This window comes from Punica granatum, chromosome 6, assembly GCF_007655135.1.
Source record: "Punica granatum isolate Tunisia-2019 chromosome 6, ASM765513v2, whole genome shotgun sequence".
Lineage (NCBI taxonomy): Eukaryota > Viridiplantae > Streptophyta > Magnoliopsida > Myrtales > Lythraceae > Punica > Punica granatum.
Window position 1 is genome coordinate 9,930,298 of NC_045132.1, and position 24,840 is coordinate 9,955,137.

Sequence of the window (24,840 nt, forward strand, 5' to 3'; positions counted from 1 at the left end):
GCAATATTTGCGAAGACGAGAAACTATATCTTTTCTTGGAACAGTCTGCCGTCGACATAGAGTTTAAATTAGCCGAAATTTACCCGAAGTATTGAATCATTCTACGCAATTATTCCAAAGAGAAAGGATCAGTCTATGGAATTTGACACAGCTCGAGAGAAGCTAATAAATATTTACATGCTGAACCAAAAACTGCTAACTGTGTAAAAGCAAAAAGACTGTTTCCTTAAGTTCTGCTAAAGGATACAAATTTCTTTTCCAGAACCAAACCAACTCTACAGTAATCAAGAAAAAGGAGAACAAAAATACATTAAACACAAACTTCCAACGAACATCATGAATTAACAAATTCATCGCTTGCTAGGGTCTTGCGGATGACCCGGGCAAAAGAATCAGCTCCACAGCTGCGAAAACATTCCGCCTTCTGTGCTCTTTCCCTCTCCCAAATTTTACCTGAAAGTTGATTGCTTGCAGTGCAAAAGGAATCGTCAATTCTTTTCTGAGCTCTCACGCCTCTGATTCTTCTGCAACAGTTGGGAGCTCTCCTTCTCGGGCGAATCCCGGGTTGAGAAACTTCGCAACAAAAGCCCACAACTTGTAGACATCCTCAAAGTTGCTCAGGAAACCGAGAGAAGCTGTTACAACCTCGATCCTGACAAATGCTTTCTTCTCACTGCTATTACGACTGCCATTCTCCAACGGTCGCAACACGGTCGTTTCCTCGAAACTCGGACCCCCATGTTGGTGTCTTGAGCTCTCGACAACCTGTATGTGACTCAAAAACCCAATTCCTACAGAGATCCCTTCCCTTTCAGCAAGCCTCTGAACTAGCTCTGGGCTGACAAGTCCATTCTTGCTCCTATCCCGAATATTGAAGGCAACAGCTGCTCCTCTCTCGTACTTTATCTTCGGACCGTAGATGTACACGAGAGTCTCCCCACCATTGGGCAGCCTCAGCTGCAGCAGTGATGCGACTAGCCAATTGATTAAGAACCGGAGCCGACTTGAAGTCTTATTTAGGCCCAACTCGTTGATGTGATCAAGATGCCAACACGAGATCTCAGGTTCTTTTCGGTCAGAGTCTAGTTCATCTCCATACTCACCCTCACTGCTGTACTCTTCATCCTCTGCACCATTTGCAGATACTTCTCCATGCTCTGCAGTGGTGATCACCTGGTCGCCTCTGTGATTGTCTTCTGTTGAAAAGGATACTCTTCTTCCCCGGTTTATCTGCTCACTCTCCTCCACCCCGAAGAACCGACCACCACCAGCATACCGGTTTGTCCTTCTACTCCTTAACAGCCTAAAGTCGGCTTCTGTTTCTCTCCTTATTGCACTCTCCTTCTGACTACATTCATTCATAAGGTGGGAGTCACCTGTAGCAGGTTCCGGCTCCTCTTTTATCTCGTCAATATGTCTGAGTCGATCAGGATCATGGAAAGCTGATTGTACTGCAGCATCAAAGGAGAGAGCACCACGGGTATGGTCATCACCATTGTCAAACAGAGGGCTTCCGTGGACCTTTGATGAGGGTTTCAGAAAGAGTTGCCTCTCTTTCTTCCTGCCATTCATCCAAGTCGGCGTTAAAGGGGCACCATTATCGTTCCCTACAGGAGATTGACCTAAATCAATCCAGTATGAGTAGTCCGATGACCCATTTTCACTGAACACTGGACTCTTCATCATGTCCCCAATAGAGATGCTCCCACTCTCCTCGAAGCAAGTGCTTGCCCCATCCCTATCAGAGATATTCCCATCATTCATCTCAGTCTCAAACACATCCTTCACCTGGGCAGAAGTGTAGAGACCTGAGAAGGCAGGGAGCTGCTGCCCTGCCCGAGCCTCAGAGGCATTATTATTATTACTAGCGTTACAATCGCCATTCAAAGCAGCTTCATCGTCAATGCTGGGAATTCCTTCCAAGCCGTCCATGGAATCGCCTAGATAAAGAGGGAACTCGGGGGTTATCTTCACCATTCCTGAACCTGTAGCACCCGACTGATTCTGAAGGCTTCCCATGACGGATTTCTTGATGAGAAGGCAACCAAACCCACTAGGGTCGTAGCCAAACACCCTGTAAAATGATGTGACTATAAAATCAGGCCGGAACAGGGAAAGCCCGAGGGAATCCATGTCCTTGGGACCCAGTGCGCCCGCATCAAGCAAGACATGCCAGTTGTTCTGATGGGCTAGGGCCATCCACTGGTATGAATACTTAGCCCCTGAGACCCTCGACTGGACAGGAAACACAAACAAGCCGACAGCAGAAGCCTTCTTCCTCTTCTTTTTGTTCAGTATCTGCTTCCTTAAATCAGTTGAACAGGGCTGAAGCGTGGGCCACTTGAACCATGCATTATTTACCTTTGCGCCCTTCTCTCGGGCACTCTGGGCCATCCAATTAATAGACTGGCTCTCATGGTCAAACATGGTCAACAATCTCCGATTCGTGTGAAAAGGGTAAGCATCAGACAGTAACTTAAATGCCGAGCCTCTGCTCACTGTGAAAACAAGGCCGTACTCATTCTCGGGTATGTTCAAGAACTCCATAATTCTGGTCTTAATATCGTACTCCGCAGTTCCTCTCTCACCCCCACCATACAGAGCATGATTACTCAAGTTTGCAGTTATCTCAGACAAGCTAAATGTGGAGGACTCCCAGTAGTGGACACTCTGGAGGTACGAGAACAACCCAAAACCACAGAAGTCAAGGCATACCTTCGGGAACAAGTGGGAGTACTCATTCGCCCGAAGCTGATCAATCTTCTGGGAAGAAGAATATGATGGGTACATCGCCAGGAACTTGGAGGCAGCTTCTTCAACATTGGGAATGGAGTCTTCAGAATCGAACGTGGTCCCGGCAGCCTCGGCGGTGGAACGGAGGAAGAATCCCTGGCACTCGAGCCGGGCAAGCGTGCGGGATCGCCCTGCAGCAGCTGCAGGCTCATCCTCGCTAGCGGGTGAGTTGAAGACGATTTCCAGGGCTTTGGTGAGAGACCCAATCTCAGAGGCCTCTTGAATGGCCTCCCTCAGCTTCCTCTCCCTCGAACCGCCCGAGTAGCCCTTCGCCTCGATGGGGGTTGGACCAGGCCCATCTCGGTTTTTACTTTTCTTGTCGAACACTATGGCTGCACAGTGTGCTAGGGGCTTCCATGAAAACCAATTCATCAAAGCTTTTCAACCGACAGACAGACAGACAATGGAACTCTTTCTACCTCAAGCGACAAACTTGATTTAGCCCATCTAACAACAATACCCCACCCTCTCACAAGCTCCTCTGGTTTGAACAGAAACCCTAGTCAAAGTCTCTAAAAGACACACAAAGCCGCACCCGCAAAGGCTTTGAAGCAGATCAAACAAAACCCCCAATTCCAGCAGAAACCTGAACTTACAACCCGAGAAAAGCTCGACCCAGGACAAAAAATCAAAGGGTTTAATCCAACTAAAGAAGAAGTGATTTCAAGATTAAACCACCGAGCAATCGAATCAAAGAGAGAGACGGACGAAGTCAAAGGGCTCAGCTTTAAAGTTTTCAGATCCACGAAATCTGCAAAAGGGACTTTCACAGACGGCGACAATCAACACAAAGACGAGAGAAATGGGTCCATATAGTAGAAGAAGGAGGGCATATACCCCTCTCTGCCTTCCCACCTCTGCCTCCGACACGACGAACTGAGATAGCCCCAAAAAGCACCGATCTTTCAGCTCCAGAGATACTCCAAAACCCTCCCGACTAACCCCGGATGCTGTCGCGTATTATCAGCAGTAGCGAAGAAGCTCCGTTCTACATTGACCCAATAATTCATCCCCCACTACTGTTCTTCCACCATAAAAGAGAGCTCTCTCTCTCTCTCTCTCTCTCTTTCTCTCTCTGCCTTGTTTGCTGGACTGTGCTGTTCAGAGAAGGAAGGAAGGAAACCCATTGACTTTCCGAATATATGATTTCCCACATCAATTATTAATATTATGATCTAATAACTAAAAATGTAAATGTAAGGTGTCAATAATTTAAAAATATGTTTATTCAGCTTTGATTAATTTTTAAAATTTAACAAATGGGCATTGCCACTGCCTTTGCTTTGCTGTGTGGGCCCGCCCTTCCTGTAGTCATGGCTGAAAGTCAATCAATCAAACCCTTTAATGAAAAGCTAAAAACTCACTGTCCAAAGTAGGCAACTGCCCTCCTCCCCTTGTATTCCTTTTTCTTGTTTCCTCTTTGTTTTAGGCTATGATTGGATTAAGGGATTGGGAGGAATTAGGAGGGGGTGGGGAGGGGTTGAATTATTTAACCGGTATTTATTTTAAGGGACGGGGAGGGACTAGAAGGGATTAATTATCCCTCCAAATTTCACAAAAATTCAGGGAGGAGTAGGATTTTTAAAAAATTTTAATTTATGTGAAAAGATTAATTTATTCATCTATCTTCACTAATCTTATAAAAAGATAAAGAACAAAAAGTATTTTCATCGAAATAATCCCTTCTCATCCCATCATTTTAATTTTCTATCCAAACATGGGGTAGACTATCTTAATCCACCCTTTCCCATCCACAATATAATTTTTCTATCCAAATATGGGATTCATTATACTTCCATTCCTCTCCCTTTCCCCACCCTTCCTTATCCTCCCTTTCCCTCCCCTCCAACCCATTATATCCAAACAAGTCGTTAGATTTCCCTTTATTTATATTTTGGGTTAATTCCAATTCACTCCCCAAGTTTTTGTACCATTCTTCCACCATCTAGTTTTTCATTATTCCACTTTGGCCCCTTAGTTTCCGATCACGAATTCAGTAAGTCATATGGAAACGAGAATTTAGTTCAATTCCCTCGTTGGCCAAAATTTGACGATTTTTCCATGCATTAATATTGTTGATGAGCATGTTTTTCTTCTCCCTTGACTATGGTCAATAATTTATCCATATACCTCAATTTATTTGAGTGCGTTTAATAGTTATATCCAAATCAGAGTTAGATATGTTCACCAAAAAAAAAATAGAGTTAGATGTCACATACTCGCTACTACAAACGAGATCATTAGTCTTACTTCTATTCACTAGTTTTTCACTAAATCCATTCTTTGTTTTTTTTTCCCTATGGCTAGGGCTATTTCCACCCGTTTTATAGCTAATCCACCCCTTTTTTTATTCGTCTTACTAAAGTGCCCCAATACTTATTAATTACAATAGGTAATATGGATAAAAACCCCTTAAATCACTCTCTAAATTTTCATCTCTTCAATTCTTAATTAAATGCATACAACGTACTTTCCATTTGAACAATTTTCCTCTATTTACTCTAAATATCCACTACTTCAAAATAATTATATATATATATATATTACTTTTGTCCAACATATAAGCAAAAAAATATAATTTTAGAGATATTTTTAACTTGTATACACTAAATAAACAAAAAAAAATATAATATTACTCATATAACCCGAAATCTCACTTATTTAGTATTACTTTTGATGCGATTCCCGTCAAGAATGACAAAACCCGACAACAAAAAGGATCCCAAGATCGTTCTATAATCAGAATTAATTGACAAACTTTCGACCCGTTGTTTATGACATAAACAAGAACCTTGGTATAATTGATCTCAACCCATTGTTTATTGTGAAACAATAACCTCGGTATAGGAAGACGCCATAAACGGTGGTAGAAATCCATTTGATAAGTCGATGATAAACGCCACAGAAAATTCCAATAAATTCGAATTAGTTCTTCAAGAACCAAAGAGAATACTCTCACGATTTTCTGAATGTTCATTCTTTTAAAAATTGACTAAGATGAGTAGATATAGACTAAAACTAATCCTAATTTGGCCATATCTCCTCGTAAAGTAAGGAAAATAAAATCTAAAGTATCTATAGAGATATGACTTAATCTATAAAGATATGAAATCTAAATATTTCTAGAATATCTCCATGAGATTTAGACTTCAAACAAATCTGATGATATCTTCTCTTGATCCTAACAAATATTCTAGAAACTTCTAGAAAATGGCATTATAATGGGATTAATCCTCTGCATCATAAACTTGGCTGGAATCTTCTAGAACTTGAATCATGTTGATGCATCTTTGTTGATCACGTGGTTCATGTCCAATGAGCCTCCACGAATTTACTTGACCCCAAACCTCTTGAATCAGGCCGTTGAGTTCATCTTTAAACTTTTTTACTCGTGCTCGCGTAACCGGTCCAATTGGAACTTGAACTAGATTCCTTGAAGTCGTGCTACGATTTACATCATTCCCCTCCTCTTGAAAAAGATTTGCCTTCAAATCATCACCTACATGAAAAGGAAGCAAATCAACAACATTAAAAGTAGCACTTACATTGTATTCACCAAATAAGTCTAGTTTGTAAGCGTTGTCATTGATGCTCTTTAGGACTTAAAAATGACCATCCCCTCTTGGAAGCAATTTGGAATGTCTTTGTGCCGGAAATCTCTCTTTCCTCATATGCAACCAAATCCAATCTCTGGGTTCAAAAATCAGCTTATGACGCCCCTTGTTGGTGTGTTTTGCATAATGCTCCGTTTTTTGCTCAATGTTGAGTCTTGCTTTCTCATGAATCTGCTTGACAAATTCGACTTTCCTTTTGCCATCTAAATTAACACGCTCATTCAAAGGTAAATGAGATAAATCCAATGAAGTTAAAGGATTAAATCCATACACAATTTCAAATAGTGAAAATTTAGTAGCAGATTGAACAAATCTGTTATAAGCAAACTCAACATGTGGTAAACACTATTCCCATGTTTTGATGTTCTTTTTAATGATTGCCCTCAACAAAGTAGACAAAATCCTATTTACTACTTCTATTTATCCATCAATTGTTGGTAACAAGTAGTAGAAAACAATAGCTTAGTACCTAACTTACACCACAAAGTCTTCCAAAAATAGCTCAAGAACTTAGCATCTCTATATGAAACAATTGTTCTACGCATGCCTTGTAATCTTACAATATTCCTAAAGAACAAATCAATCGTTTTGTGGCATGAAATAAAATGTGTCATCTTATAAAATTTATCAACAACTATAAAAATTGAATCTCTCACATGTTTAGTCCTAGGTAATTTTAACACCAAGTCTATTGAAAAATCAATCCAAGGCTCACTGAGAATAAGTAAAGGAGTACATCGACCATTGGGCTATACTCTGAATTTAGTTTGCCTGCATGTGACACATCTACCACAAATTCTCTCAACATCTCTTTTCATATGTGGCCAATAGAAGTGTTCTTGCAAAATAGGTACGTCTTTGAAACTCCAAAATGTCTCATTAACCCACCATGAGATTCTTGCACTAATAACTCCCTCAATGAACATTTAGGCACACATAACTTATTCTCTCAAAACAGGAACCTATCATGCCTAAAGAACTTACCACAAGGAGTTTCCTCACAAGCCCGATATTCCGCACAAAATTCACTGTCATTAACATATAAATTTTTAATATACTCAAAACCAAGCAATTTTGCATCAAGTGTCAAGAGTAATGCATAACTGCGATAAAGTGCATCGGCAACCACATTCTCATTACCTTGCTTATATCGAATGACGTATGGAAATGTCTCAATGAACTCCATCCATCGAGCATGTCTTTTGTTTAGCTTGTGTTGGCCCTTCAAGTGTTTCAAGGACTCATGATCGGTGTGAATCACGAACTCTTTAAGCCATAGGTAATGATGCCACATTTCTAAAGCTCAAACCAATGCATACAACTCCTTATCATAAGTTGGGTAGTTTAAGGCTACCCCGCTAAGTTTTTCGCTGAAATAAGCAATTGGTCATTCCTTCTGCGTAAAAACTACACATATACTAATACTTGAAGCATCACATTCAATCTCAAACGTTTTTGAAAAGTTAGGTAAAGATAATAAAGACGCAATGGTCAGCTTCTCTTTGATTAGCTGAAACGCCTTCTCTTGTTCTTCTCCCCATCTAAATCCAACGTTCTTCTTGATCACTTCAATAAGTGGTGCGGCTATGCTACTAGAGTCCTTCACGAACCGCCGGTAAAAACTAGCAAATCCATGAAAACTACAAACATTACCTATACTTGTGGGACACGACCACTCTTGGATTGCACGTACCTTCTCTTCATCAACCTGTATACCTTGTGCACTAACAACAAATCTCAAAAATACAAGTTTATCGGTGCAAAAAGTACATTTCTTCATATTAGCAAATAACTTTTCCTTCCTAAGCACATCTAAAACAGATTTCAAATGTACCTTATGATCATCCAAGATTTTGCTATAAACGAGTATATTATCAAAATAGACAACAACAAATATGTCTATAAATGCACGCAAAATATGATTTATAAGTCTCATAAAAGTGCTCGGACCATTAGTTAAACCAAAAGGCATAACTAACCATTCATACAAATCATATTTTATTTTAAAGGCATTTTCCATTCATCTCCTTCTTTCATTCTAATCTAATGATAACAACTCTTTAAATCCATTTTAGAAAATACACAAGAACCATACAACTCATCTAAGCGATGAGTGGGATGACATACTTTATCGTTATGTTGTTTATTGCTCGGCAATCAACGCACATTCTCCACGTCCCATCCTTCTTAGGTACGGCGCATGGGCTCATGCTCTCCCTCATGTACCATTTCTCCAACAACTCACTTACCTACTATTGAAGCTCCTTTGTCTCCTCAGGATTGCTCCTATAGGCTGGTCGGTTTGGACTTGTCACACCGGGAAAAAAATCAATTTGATGTTCAATCCCTCGGATTGGAGGTAACCCATGTGGTGTTTTCTCGAGAAAGACATCATCATACTCCTGCAAAAGAAAAACAACAGAACTAGGAAGAGCGATGTCAAGTTCGTTAGTGTTGAAAAATGCCTCTTTGTACAAAAGTACAATCATCAGCTGATTTGAAAACATTGCTCGTTTAATTTCACTCATTTTTGTATAGAAGTTATTTTATTTTCTCTCTGATTTTTCTCTCAATGGCCGAATTTTAATTTTCTTTTTCTCTCATTTTTCTCGGCCTCTCTCTGATTTTCACTCTTTTTCTTCTGTTTACTCTCTTTCTTTTGATCACTCTCTTTTTGCAATCTCACTTGATCCTCATATACTTGTTGCGATGTCAATGGTACAAGAGTGATTGATCGTTGATTAAGTACAAATGAGTATTTGTTTGTAAAACCATCATACTTCACGCACCTATCAAACTGCCATGGACGCCCTAGCAACAAGTGTCCTGCTTGCATTGGTATTACACCACACAACGCTTCATCTTTGTATTTACCGATTCGAAATGCAACTAATATCTGCTTGTTCACCCTTATCTCACCACTATCATTTAACCATTGCAATTTGTACGGCCTAGGGTGCTTCAACGTGGATAGTCCCAATTTTTCCACCATTGTTGTGCTTACGACATTAGTACAACTACCACCATCAATAATCACACTACATACCTTGTCTTTGACGTAGCACTTAATGTGAAAGATGTTCTCTTGCTGCACTCTTCAACTTGTTTTGTTTGCAAGCTCAATGCTCTCTTTGCCACCAATGTCAATGCATAAGGGGCTAAATATTCATCCTCGGAAACGTCCTCCAATAGGGGCATGTCATCGATGTCGAAATTTTCATTGTCGGCCACAATTTCACCATTGTCTCGCATCACCATGACCTTCCTGTTTGGGCATTGACTTGCTATGTATCCCCTACCTTGACATTTAAAACACTTAATCTCACGATTCCTGGAGGTAGAAGTGTCGGTTTTACCTTGAGGAACGTGACTAATTGCTTCTTGCTTTTGCTCGGTTTTTGACTTCGACGTGGATTACTTCTCATCTTTCTTCCATTGATTCGGTTTCCAAGTGGATGTGCTTGGACTTTGGCTTGCACGTGTATTGCCCCTCCTCTTGAATTGGTTCTCAATTTTTATGGCCATGTGTACTATATCCTCAAATTCCACATAATGTTGTAATTCCACGACATTTTAAATTTCTCGGTTCAATCCCACCAAAAATCTTGCCATAGTAGCTTCCCGATCCTCCTCTACATTTGCTCTAATCATGGTCATTTCCATCTCCTTAAAATATTCTTCTACACTCCGATTACCTTCCCTAAGACTGCAACTTATTATACAACTTCCGGTAGTAATAATTAGGAACAAATCGCTTCCTCATCACATTTTTCATTTCCTCCAACGTATCTATAGGTGGCTTTCTATTTCTTCGCCTATTTATCACAAATTGATCTCACCAAACAATTGCATAATCCGATAATTCAATGGCTGCCAATTTGACTTTCTTAAACTCAGAATAACTATAACAATCAAATACAAACTCTACATTTTCCTCACATTCAAGGTATTCTTCGGGATCACTCTTTCCTTGGAACGATGAGATTTTCATTTTAATACTACCCAAGTTATTGTTTTTCGGATTCCAAGATTCTTTAAATCGCCTTGCACGTCTCCTATTACTAACAACCAAATCCTGATCATATTCTTCAACAAAACTAGCCCAACAATTCTCTTCATCTTCAACCATCAATTCCCTCGGTTGAACTCTTTCCCTCCTACGCGTATTAGGAGCGTTTCGTGACTGCTTCACACGTGTGTTCTCTATCTGATTTATCCGTTCATGGACCTGCTCCAACTCCAACCTCATCACACGCCTCATCTCACTCATCATGGCCTCCATAAGTACTTTCGGATCAGCCAATTCCGTAGCACTTTCGAGAATACTCTTAGAACTGTTGTGAGACATGATTACTGCAAAATAAAGTTAGAAAGAAATGACCTCACAATTCTCTCCCTTACATGTTTATACTCAAGAATGTGAATTACTCTACACTCATGTTTTCACTAAAAAAACAAACGTGGCTTTTAACCCTCTAATATTCTCACCACTATTGCCTTTTTCCACTCGATAATTCTCTTTCAGTTCTTTTGAAACAAAACAAACAATACTTCAAAATTTCCAGCAGCAATTCACAAAGAAATCATCAAGAAAAATTAATGGTCAAAGGAAATTTAATGAAGAAAGGAAACAAGAGAAAAGGCAACTACTATGAAGGATGTAATATATCAGAATGTTATATGGATTGAAAGAATTTGGAACCAATTAACAACGACAGTTTCTTTCTTTTCTTTTGATCCTTTTTTTTCAGCTCTATTTTCTTTTGCTCGATTTTTTTTTATTAATAATTATCCAGAAAGAACAAACTTGACGAAACGAAACTCAGCAAATTGAAATGAAAATGATAGGATAAACCTGATTTGGAGCCTGATGCTTTGATACCAAATGATGCGATTCCCGCCAAAAATGACGAGGCCCGACAACAAAAAGGATCCTAAAATTGTTCTATAATCAGAATTGATTGACAATTCTTCGACTCGTTGTTTACGACATAAACAAGAATCTTGGTATAACTGTCTCAACCCGTTGTTTATTGCGAAACAAGAACCTCGATATAGGAAGACACCACAAACGGTGATAGAAATTCGTTTGATAAGTCGATGATGAATGCCACGAAAAATTTCGATAAGTTCGAATTAGTTCTTCAAGAACCAAAGAGAATACTCTCACGATTTTCTAAATGTTCCTTCTTTTAAAAATTAATTAAGATGAGTATATATAGACCAAAACTAATCCTAATCTGGCGATATCTCCTCGTTAAGTAAGGAAAATAAAATCTAAAGTATCTATAAAGATATGAAATCTAAGTATTCCTAAATTATCTCAATGAGATTTAAACTTTAAACAAATATGATGATATATTCTATTGATTTTCAACAAATGTTCTAGAAACTTCTAGAAAATGACATTATAATGGGATTAATCCCCTGCATTAGAGACTTGGCTAGAATCTTCTAGAACTTGAATAATGTTTATGCATCTTTGTTGATCACGTGGTTCATGTCCAATGGGCCTTCACGAATTTGCTTGAGTCCAAACCTCTTGAATCAGGCCATTGAGTTCATCTTTAAACTTCTTTGCTCATGCTCGCGTAACCAGTCCAATTGAAACTTAAACTAGATCCATTGAAGTCGTGCTACGATTTGCATCAACTTTGTCCATTTACTATTAATTAAAAATAAAAAGTAAAAAAGAACCAACTCTTCATATTCAAATAAAATGATGTTCATAACAAATATAAAAACACAACATGAATTAATAAATATATATTTAAACTTATAGATTTTTAGATTAATTGAGATTCTTTTATTTTCAACGATGTTTATTTTTTCAGAAAAAATATATAAGAGATTATTTGTGCTTTTCCAAATAATAGATTTATATAGTTATACTCGTATAGCTATGCTTTTCAATTTTCATTTTGTTAGATCATAATCTTTTTAACTTGTGAGATATCAATTTAAATAATATTTATGAATTTATGATTACAAGACGAAAAATATAATATTGAATAAATCGCTGTCAGTTATCTTCCTTGGAGTGAGAACATCGTGTCACTAGGGGAACATGTTCTAAATATTTATTTTTTCTACTTTTAAGTAAATATTTAATTTTGTAGATATAAATATTCTACTGTTTTATTAATATTTCTAACCAAGTAATAGTATACTAGAGAAAATATATTTTGTACTTAGAGATAGCATTTTTTTCTCATTCATTATAGAAGAATATGGATTTTTTTAAAGTAATATGATGGGTGTCACGATCCGAAATTACAGTAAATTTTTTTTTTGCTATATTTCCTCGAATCCATTATCATATAAGAACTGTTCACATAAAAACCTGATTTCCAATAAATTTCCAAAGTATATAACCAATTCATTAACTCTAATATGTATACACACTTTTTCGGAGATTTCTTTTTCGCTCTCACATCAGTGATACAATTAAACAAAATCTTCAGGTTGTAACATCCTCAAGTCCATTTTATACAAAAATGATATCTATCAAATAACTAAGGTTCCTACCTAGTCCTCCAAGCTGATCCCCGATATCAAAAAGTGGTTCCTCCGCGCAATCGAAAGCTTATCTGGAAATATGTATGCAGGGTGTGAGCTGCATCTCAGTGAATACTAAATTCCAAAGCAAAATGAATTATTATTAAAGAAATATTTAGTTGCAAATAACCTAATATTCAAATAATTAATACAATCACATCCAATTCAATTATCAACTCATCGCACACATATACGGTATATATATATAAACTATATTAATAATTACATCCAATAAAGTAATTAAATTTAAGTCCTACTAACAAATTCACACAACTCTTCCAACCATTTCTCTAATATCCAATATTACATAAACATCAAATATCCATTCATTAGCAATCCATAGCAACTCACAACACAATGACTTGACATATCAACTTTAGCAACAACACGGTTTTCACAGAATAACTTCAGACAATCTCAAGAATCATCACATCCTCAACAATCATACTAGACAAACAATATACAACACAATCAATCAATATAGCCATAGGGTTGCACTTCCTCGCAACAGAGTTATGACGGTACTGTGACCCCGCATATCTCACTCATATCATCCTCAACTCCCAATATCTATATCTCATAAGCGGGGGCCGTCTATTAACCTCTGGCGGTAAGAGTTGACCACAATTTATATTCCACCGGGTCTCGCGACCGATCGAGCCCTTTTTTCTATTCCGTCGAGTTCAGCGGCCGATCTGGCCCATATTTATATTCCGTCGGGTCCAGCAGCCGATCAAGCCCATTTTATAATCTGCCGAGTCTAGCGATCCTATGGCTATATTTAAACAGCACAAGCATAATCAATTTCAACCATATCATCTCACCTCATATATCATCATACACAAGCACAATCTCAATCACAGTACAATGGCAGCAAGTTATCATCACAATCAACATTCACAATCACACTGAATATCCCAAATTAAAATGAAACATGAAAGGCAACATCTCTCAAATCAATTCACACAACATTGCAAGACCAATTTCTTAATCTCTCACTATCACAATATTCTTATTCGATAATTTATATAACTATAATACATCGTTTTACAAGGGAATAGTGTACTCACATAATATATATATATATATATATATATACACCATTTCACAATGGAATGAAGTACTCACCGACAACTCCAAGAAATATAGCTCATTGGATCGAACCTTTTGAGTGCTAGGATTCAGTCTCATCGATCCCTATTAGTTGCAAGTATAACAAGAAAACATATCATATAGCATATCCATTCCATCCGTATACATATCTCATGCCTAACCATTTCCAATGCTCAAGAGAAGAGAAAGATTCACACCCATTTACTCTTAAATTCTAGGCACTCATACAGCTATAATGGTCGATCATATAATCACTAATAAGTTCAACCCACCAAAAGGTATATTAAGGCGACAAGTTCTTCTTAATAAACTTAATAGCCCAACCCTTATAATTCAACATACTGAAATCCTAAGTACTCACACAAGGTAGAGTATAAGTCATAAGCTTAGAAACTTAATACAATCAGCTTCTTCTAGTCGTTCTACCCCCATTCCATATTCTTTACTTCTCATCAGTATTCTCTCGGCAATAATAAGAACCAATCAGTAACTGGCTTATCTTATTCCTCAAATCATCATTTTAACTTCACGATCTCAAAAAAGTAATTACATAGATTAATTTGTTATGGCAGTTAGGTTAATAGAAAAAAATTTATATCTACCACCAAATCCAATAAATCACTCCCGTGCTATTAAACCACCGATCAACAACCTCCAACCTAATAACATAACTAACATTACCCAATCCTATCACAGCAAAGGAAAGCTAAACAACTTAACAAAGCTCAGGTTATATTAGTCATTTAACCACTGCCGAAAATTCTAAAATCAACTATTAAACCAACTTCTTCAACTCAGCAACCAAACGTACTACTACTTTCTAATTTACTAAAACACAATAGGACTAAGTAATTCAAGGAGAAACTGAATCAGCAATACATACCCAAAACCCATCAATAACAGATCATCATGTCAAGGTCTTCCTCGCGGGGTTCTCCAATTTCCCTATCTCAATCTACCCTCAATCCTCTTTGCCTCGTTCCCCTCTCTATTCGGTTTATCCACCGCTGACCTGCTACTTCCCCCAAATTTTTATATCCCATTCGAGAATCCAGCACATAGCTTTTCTGTCTTATTTACAACCTTTAAAAAAAATCACAAAATAGCTGTCTTTCCTCAGGAACTTATTCAATAGCAACAGATTTTCAGTCCCTGATCAAATTCTACCACCAATATAGCCCAATCGTTGGGGCACGCTGACCTGATGATAAGAACAATTTAAGCACCGGCAATCAACTAGGAATTCAATTCATGCTACTCACGAGAAGCTGCCAAAGCTACGACAAGCATAAGCAAATACAAGCCTAAGGGTACAGCCACAGAAAGAAGGGGCTTCGTTCAAAAAAATTGCCGCAAAATTATTTTCGTTTCCCCTGGTGAAAGACATGAATTGGAGGAAACCGAAGGGTACCTGAAACCTTGCAGCTGAAAGGATCAGAGGAGACAGATTGAGAGGCAACGAAGTGTCAGTGAGACTAGAGAAGCTCAAGACTTGAGCTCATTGGCGATTTACGGCAGGAGATTTCATCCATGCGTAAAAGATGAGCTCAACGGAAATTTGCACGAGCTCAGCTCTTCTTGCCATCTCAACACCTCTCTCTCTCTCTCTCTCTCTCTCTCTCTCTCTCTCTCTCTCTCTCTCTCTCTCTCTCTCTCTCTCTCTCTCTCTCTCTCTCTCTCTCGTCACCTCTGTTGTTCCTTCTTCTTCGAACAAACCAGAACCCAAAGAAGAAGGGAAAAAAAGGAAACAATAAAGTGATAAATGGAAGCTGAGGCGGTGGAGGAGACAACAAAAGGAGAAGAGTGGATTTGGTGTGGTAAGTTCCACCATTAAGAGGCCAACTCCCTAATCAAATCATTATTTTATTTCCATTTATGTTAATTATTATTACTATTATTATTCCCAAAAGTTCTTCTAAAGTACTTGCTGAAAAGAAAAAAATAAACCTATACATAATATACATCATATATAAATATATATATATATATGTCTAAAAACGCCACTTATAAAGCAAATACGATTTATGTAATATATACATATATATATATATAATAGCATATATATGTAGAGATATGCATGTTTGAAAAAAAATTCCGGGTCTTACAATGGGTAAGTCCATTTTTAGAGTAAATGAGAAAAAGTTTCGGATGGGTAAGTTTAATGCATTAGATAGTCATATAAGGAGTCTATCCATATTTAATTAGAGCAATTAATGTGCTATGAGAACATTCTGGTACAATTTATAACAAATGAGTGGATTAGCCAAAATTGTGGTGGAAACCCCGGCCTTTTCCTATTTTTGCTTAATGTATTTTTTCATATTTTGCTAGTATTAAAATAAATTGATTTTTCTATTATATTTATGGAAAATTATAGCAGTGGTCCTAACTAAAAAGTAAGTGCTAAAAATTTTACTTTTCAAAAACAAGTCTTAAATGTTTGCTGAATGAGACACTCTTGGTCCATTTCGTAACCGACCGTTATGGTAATGCTGAGGAGACTTTACGTTGTTAAATTTTGCTTATGTGACAATTTTTACACATAGAAAAAAAAACATGTCTTGCTGGGTGGTTGTCGGGGGTGGGGGGCTTGTCTGCACCTCTCACCCTCGGAATGAGATTGTTGCTGGATTCTTTAGAAGGAAATAATAATAAAAAAAAAGGCGCGAGAAGGGAGCAGAGGGGCCTTGCTCACGGCCATCACCTCCTCATTAGAAATCGTCGACCATACTAGAGGTCTCAGACCACCACTAAGGGTGTCAATAATCTTGGATGAGGGGGTGAGGCCATTAGCTTGACCGTAATCCCGCAAAACTAAGAACCACAAAAACCCTAATGTGGTTCTAGATTTCGGGAGGAAGGGCACCACCCCCATCTGAGATTGTTGGGAACCAATGAGGCTACCGACAATTTCGAATGAAAGGTTGGTGGCCGTCGAAAATGGATGGGGGGTCCCACTCCCAGGAAGGCCCTGGAGTCCCCTCTCCAGCATTTTTTTTTCAAAAGCCCAGCCCCTTGGGCTGGGTTGTTGTCGGATTCTTTTATTTATTTATTTTAATATTGTCAAAACTTTTTGTCATTAAAAAATTGCCTTGTTGATAATTAACGATCAGTTGGGACTAATTAAAGAACGTGAAGTCCACATCTGCAGTTCCATGACAACCAGTTATGGGATGAACCAAAAGTATCATATTTAGTAGACATTGAAAATTTAAATTTTTAGGACTCACTTTTAGAAATTGACAAATTTTCAAGACTACCACCATATTTTTTTCTATAATATTTATTGGATCGCTTTATTTATATTATTTTTCAGTTATAAAGGAGGCCCAATGCGTAGTATAATGAATTAGAAATCTTAAATAACTAATAAAAGGATACATGTAGGTCAACAGACGAGAGTGTGCGTCACTACGGTATAGAAGAAGAAGATGCTTTTGGCATAACATTCACTTTCCACACTTACCCATACGCGGTATATTTCAATTTATTTTAGCCACTAAAATGAAGTTAAATTGGTAAAATCAAAAAAATTAACTATCCTCTCTCCACTTCCTTTTTTTCTCAATCTCTTTCATTCTCTCTCCTCCAAGGTGCCTCAACTCCAGCCATTCACATAATTACTTTTTTCTTTTTTAAATTCTCCCTTTAGAAATATCATTTTATTTCACATTATAATTGATATTATCGAATACCACATTCAAATAGATAAAGATCAAACAAAATAATCCTCTAGTTTAGTTGTTTTTAATCAATTACATGAGTTTAATTTGTATCGTTCACAGCACGGATCAATATCTAGTTTTCTTTATGCAATTCTCTATAAAATCTATGAGCCTTTTTCATATAAAAATTAATAAAAATTTGTATAAATTATAATAAATGTCATGATATATACATATATATATATATATATATTTAGTGTTCAATCTACCGCTGAATACGGGTGCAAGGAGAGAAAAAAACAGAGAGGGAGAGAAAACTGGATATAAGAGGTTACTTAATAAAATTACCTAATTTGTCCAAAGCCGGTAATTGTGTAATTAATAACAGATGATATAGATTGAGTAAACTTTTTGATAGATTGATATATAGAGTACCTACCAAAAAACCAAAGATAGATATATGCCTTCCACTATTGTTCATTAGTAATGCCATAATTTTAGGGTCAAAACTGTCATTCTGATGTAATTGCTGTTTGCTAACTAGCATCACTCCGTTCAAAATAACTCTCTCACCCCCTTCTCTCAGTCAAAAAGATAAAAAAAAACACTGCCCCTTTAATTGCATTGCAGGTACATTTTCATAACGGAAATTAACGCAAGTTTCAAAACTATGTGTAATCCCGTTCTATGCACGGATAAAAGTTCTGGTTCATGTTAATAAAAACGAAAAGGCATACAAAGAGCAAGGCCCTCGGGCTGGTCCATCTCCATCTTCCTCTGAAAATCAGAGGGGGTGAGAGTGGGGGATGAAATGGGCCTACATAACCTAAACAAACATAGTCCAATGAGCAACATTTAAGGGCTCGTGTAGGTTTATTAGTTCAAGGCTCTTCCTATGAACCGGTTTTGATTTATTGTATCAAATCATCAACTCTTCGTTTGTAAGTTTACATATTCTGCTAGTAGTCAAACTAAACTTTCTTACGAGGCCAAAATTATAGGCTAAAACAAGGTGCAGGTTTGCGAATTGTGCGGGTAAGTACGAAAATCAACTAAATTGTAATTTACTATTGAATTTATTTATTTATTTATTGAGATAACTTTTTATTTTTAGAAAACTTTATTTTATTTCCCGATTTACTATATAACAATAAATGATAATAATTTTCTTAAATTAAAACAAAAAATCTAAAAAAATTTGACAGGTAAGTAAGTATTATCGAAATGATGTTCGAAACGTCGTATCATTCAACATTTATATACCATAATATATAACTGATTAATCCACTGATTTTGAAAAAAAATTCAGAATATAATTTATCACATTATATTTTTTTGGTAATACTAGGGCCGAAGCCCATCAATTAATGAGATCAAGCAATACAAAGTCTAGTAAACTTTGTCCCGTAGACATCCTCAAATAACAATAATTGCAGGCCAGCAGGACTAAGCTAAGTAAGGTACTGCAGCGAAGAATTCGCACGCCAATGAGCACACCGATTACCCTCTCGATCCGTATATCAAATGTGGACTTGCCGTTCTCTGTAGCATCCCGATACCTCACTGACATCCCCCCTCATGAACACATTGCATGCTACTAGTGAACCGATTTCTAGGATCAACATCCTGATCCTGATATTCCAATGCAAGTTCCAGCCCGATCCTCACTTCCCAAGGTTCAGCGGCCACCGATGATGTCCATCCCACGTTATGCACAAAGCCACAAACCCATCGATCATCCGAGTCTCTAATAAGGCTGCCTGTTCCCGCGAGTCCTGGATTCCCTTTAGCCACACCGTATTCTCTTTTTATATTTACGCAGTGTAAAATTATTTATAAGGAAATCACTGTAAATATATTTTATTTGTGTATACTTGTGCCTTGACGCTTATATTGAAATAAAATAACCTTTTCATTTCAAGTAACAATAATTCCTTTTTGATAAGTGTAGTAACAACAAAAATTTATATTGGTATAAAATAACCTTTTCACTTTAATGCAATTTTAGGCCATCATGTAGATTCATGTTAAACTTGTGGATTTAAATACAATGGGACATACTTGTTTGAGTTCATATATAGATTTTCTTTTTTATTATAAAGGAATCCGTGCATATCCTAAAGGAGATAGATAGGGTGGAAATATAAGAGCATGAAGAGTGTCACTTGTGTTAATCAAACCCAAGGCCTCCATCACTTTGTGACTATCATCATTAATATTATTAGGTTGCTTCATTATACTTTATTCAATATCTCCATTGAAAATTTATTTTTACATCCATATGGTGTGTAACTCTACATACAAAACAAGGCACCAAAACCATGATTATTATAAGCGAGTTATTTGAAACTGGACAGCAGGTCTAATAAAAATCAATATCTTCCTTATGAGTAATCCCTTAGTAACGGATGTAGTCCTATATTGTTTCACATTAACTAGATGCGTCTCTTTCGGTCTTGTAGATCCACTTGCAACCAATAGATGCTGCCCTAATGAGATCCCAAACTTGATTCGTTATCATGGATTCTAGCTCATCCCTCATGGCATCTGATCAAAAGAGAGGATTTCATAGTTCATGACCTGTGAAAATGAGTTGGGTCTTCTTTAGGTCTAATATCAACCTCAGACTCCACAAGATGCACAACAAAGTCATAAAAAAATAGCAGGTTTCTTATGTTTTATCACGAATTATATTTTTTGACTAATAAGTACACGATTACAATTTTTTTACGTTTTATCACAAACTATATTTTTTCTCATAAATACACGAACTTTCATTTTTTCGTCCCATTTATCATTCGTCCAAATTTCTGTCAGTTTTGCTGACGTGGCTATTAATAAATGACACGTGACAAACGGTCACTAACGGTGATTGATATGGCGAGTCATGTTAGTTATAAACAAATATTAATAAAATTGAATCTTAGGTAGTTGGAGGTAGAGAGGAAGGTGGCGGCCTCCGTAGCTGCCACTCATGAAGCTTCATAGGAGAAGCCACCCAACTCTCTATGTGCTTCGATCAAAACCACACAGGACTCGATCAAAGCCTTGAAGCCATAGTGGGCTCGATCGAGCCCTCTGTATGCACACAAAGGGCTCCATCGAACCTCATGTGACTTCGGTCGAGCCTTATAGCACTTCGTTTTTGTCGTTATCTTCAGTCTCTCTATTGAATTTTTTTTTGGAACAACAACGTCAATGGCCCTCTATGATGCTTCTTGAGCCCTTTGTGCATAGAGAGATCGAGCTGCAATGATTGAGCCCTTTGGGGCTTCGATTGAAGTCCGAGATCGAGCCCTATGTGGCTTTTATCTAATCCTAGAGGACTTGATTGAGACCTCTGTGCTTTGATCGAAGCACACAGAGGATTTGATGGCTTCTCCGACGAAGTTTCATAGACGGCAACTATGGAGGCCACCGATCTAGCTACGCAAGCTTCATATTTTTTTAATATTTTCTGATAACATGACTTGCCGCATCAATCACCGTTAATGACAATTTGCCACATGTCATCTATTAACGACCACGTCGGTAAAACTAACTGAAATTTGGACAGATACTAAATGGGACTAAAAAGTAAAATTCATGTATTTCTTAGCCAAAAAAATATAATTTGTGATAAAACGTAAAAAAAAATATAAAGATTGTGAATTTTTTAGAACATTTGCCCTATTATTTTTGGGTAGGGTAAAAGTCTATATTTTTGGGGTCCCATATGAATGGATCTACACAATTTGAAATAATGAAATCCTTTTCTACACATTACTATTTTTTCTTATTTTTACTAAGATTTGGAGTGCATATATTTTTTTATGATCCTCAGTTGCCAATATGTGGATCTGCAAAATTATCATCAGTGCTTCCAATCAACTTGATTTCGATTTGGTTTGGGGGTGCTATTACTGAAAAAAAAATGCTGAAGTATAATTGTTGAAAAATAAGTGTAATTTTAGAATAAGGAAAAATATTTGGAAAGTAGTAATTTAAAACTATTGAAATTAAAATTAATGTTTTAAAATAGAAAATAAATAGAAATAATTTTTATAAGTACCTGTTAACATGCTTGAGAAAATCACATTTTTAACTATAAAAATTAAACAAACTATAATTTTGAAAGAATTTACAAAATAATGCTTCTGCTTTAACGAAAAAATAAGCACTTATACAACAACCACCACACTCTCAAATAAAATAAAGATTTCTTTCAAATTCTGCTATCGAATCCCATATTTTTATTGGTTTCCTTATGATTTCAAAATATTTTTCTCATTCCATGGTTAAAGTTTGATTCAGCAACCTATAGTGAATTTAATTTATTACAACCCATTTTGTGGTGGCATTTTTACTTCTTTCTGACGTCCTTTTCTCATTTCTAGGAAAGGCCCCGCTTTATTTGAAGATGCTTGGTGCCGAAATATCTTTCACGAATTTCAATTTTTTTTCTTTTTTTACTGTTCATTATTTTTTATATATTCCACGACCTTCACTGTTAAAATTTGGTTTTTCTTGACATATTGTACTGTTCACTATTTATATATAATTTAATTATAAATAGTTTTTACATAATGCGATCTTCTTGATATATTTTACTATTCATTATTTTTATATATGGTAAATTGCACCTAAAGTTACGTAACCTCATAATTTTTTCTAAATAAGATTTGAATCCAATATTAAAAAAATAAATAAATAAATTTATTCGATAGCTCTAGCCGACGATATTTCTTACGTCATTTATTTCTCTTCGCATCTCAACATACATGCTCATTGAAGACGCAATTGACTGAACTCTTCGACTGATCATGGGTACGCATTGGCCAAGTTAGAGAGTGGATCTGAGGTTGCCGATCCAAGTAATAAGCTATTCAAATTCAATTGGAGAGGGCCCAACCGGCAATTTGCAACCCTCAAGTCTTGCAACAAAGAGCACGCATGCCCTTGATATACGTAATGAATCGAATTCCATCAACAATAAAACGAAATACTATTCTCAACGGCATTCTACTGTTGCAAGACCTAATGTTATAGGTTTAACCTTCTCTGATTGAACTCGAATTCCCCCACATTCTTCGATCAGCAATCTCGTCTGCCTTCTCTAGCTCGTTAATGCATGGGTCTGTCTTGATCAAATAAATTAGACCAATAGCCTCTCCAATGAGCAAGCTGAGCTGTGAATTAGGAGAACGGACCAAGAAGACATTTTAATCATTCACGAGTTAAATAGAAGATAAAGGATTAACGTGTTAGAGCTACCAAATAAAGTTTGTTAATTTAGATTTTAATAATCTTATGTTTATTATTATTTTCTTTAATTTCGGATCCTAATATCACTTAGATTTGAAAAATACTAGGTATTGGTTTGATCTATTAAAAAAGTGATGCAACAAGAGTTAATTCAAACAACTCGACATTTATTCCCTTAAATAAGGTCTCAGATTTGATATTGTGAATGAAAAAAATTCATGATTTTAAGAGCCTTACCTTTTAGCGAGCCAATCCGATCCGAATTGAATTAGTCGGGTCCCAACTGGCTTTCAAATATTCGTACACACCAATAAAAAATAAAGTAACATGACTATGTTTTTTGGGTTTGAAATATATAACATTTTCGAAAAAGAGGATAATTCATGTGGTTTTATGGGGAATTTACATTTTATATATGAAAATTACAACATAGAGCATAGTTTTCGTCATTTTTGCAAGAGACAATACAATTTGCTTTAATATCATCAGCTAGCATATAATTTTTTTTATACGAAATAGTGCGACGTTAACTTTTCATTAAAAAAAAAAAAGAGGTAGAATGTACTCACCTTTCTTGAGGTTTGAAGAAATAATACATAATTTCATTTGTTTAAAAAATAGGCACTTAACTCCATTTGATTTATTTCACCAACTTTTTTTTTTCATGAAAATATAAACTTGGACCATAACTTTTGAATCTTTTTCTTAAGACCATGCACTTGCTATTTTCCTTGTGTTATAAAGTTCGTGTAAATCCTTTCTTACTTTTAAATATGTTATGTAATTTTAGAAATAAAAAAAATCAAAGTAAAAAAAAGGCGGGCGAAGAGAGAGGAGAAAGACCTCCGAAAATGTTGCTTCAGATAATAGTCACCGACAGGGTCACCTCCATCCCATAACCATAGTTCAAAATGTGGCATGCTTGTCTGTGGATGTATCTTTTTCATCTTCGATGACTTGCCTTTTAGCCACCATCATGCAAGATGATGTCTCTAGCTTCCTACTTTGACATTGCCTTGGGTAACGGTAGATGGTGATGCCTCAACCGCCCTTTCTTCTCTTTACTTTCCCCTGATCGTATTTTTTAACTACTTTTTTTTTTCGTGTTCTCAATTTTTTTACTTTTCAAAATAAAGAAAATATTTCAAAAATAAGATTTTACGTAATGTGGGTCTTAAGAAAAAGAGACCCAAAAATTATGATCTCATTTAGTATTTTTTTCAAAAATAATTATTTGATCAAATAAGTCAAAATGAAACTAAGTGCATATTTTTTGAACAAATGTGGTTGAATGTCGTTTTTTCAAGCCTCAAGAGGGACAAATGCATTTTACCAAAAAAAGATGAGAAGCTGATATGCGGGGAAAGCTGACGTGGCATTTGGTTTATCAACTCCTATGCACGTGTAATTATTGTGGGCGTTCAATAAAATTAATTAAATAACTATTAAATTAAATAAAAAACCAAATGAAGTATTCGAAGAAGGGGATTGGGCGCCCCACCAACCAGTACCTTAATCGAGGTTGTTGAGGGATCTAAATCTGTTGGGAAGTCAGGGTCTTCCCTGTTAGCTAACTGATGACCCTCAGATTAAGGGTGGCAATTCGTATCGTGTCATATTTATACGTGTCGTGTCTAAACAGGTTCGTGTCATCAAAGTTATAACCCATACACGACACGATTATTAAACGGGCCAGGTTTTAAAAACACGTACACGACACGTTTATATCCGTGTCAACCCGTACACGACACGTTTAAACCTGTTTATCGAAATGTGTCATAATAGGTACACGTATACATGACACGATTATACACGGTACCTAGACACGTTAACACGACACGTTTATCCGATCA

General features: G+C 36.6%; 1 protein-coding gene across 1 annotated transcript; it reads right to left on the bottom strand.

Moving 5' to 3' along the window:
- Positions 1-109: 109 nt before the first annotated feature.
- On the bottom strand, positions 110-3,915 carry LOC116210796. Its single transcript, XM_031544850.1, has one exon. It carries the CDS (start codon positions 3,163-3,165, stop codon positions 508-510), a length of 2,658 nt encoding a protein of 885 aa, XP_031400710.1. The 5' UTR covers positions 3,166-3,915; the 3' UTR covers positions 110-507.
- Positions 3,916-24,840: the final 20,925 nt, after the last annotated feature.

What these genes read in the sequence shown, in the direction of transcription:
- LOC116210796 (XM_031544850.1), bottom strand. Translation starts at nt 3,165, where the DNA reads ATGAATTGGTTTTCATGGAAGCCCCTAGCACACTGTGCAGCCATAGTG.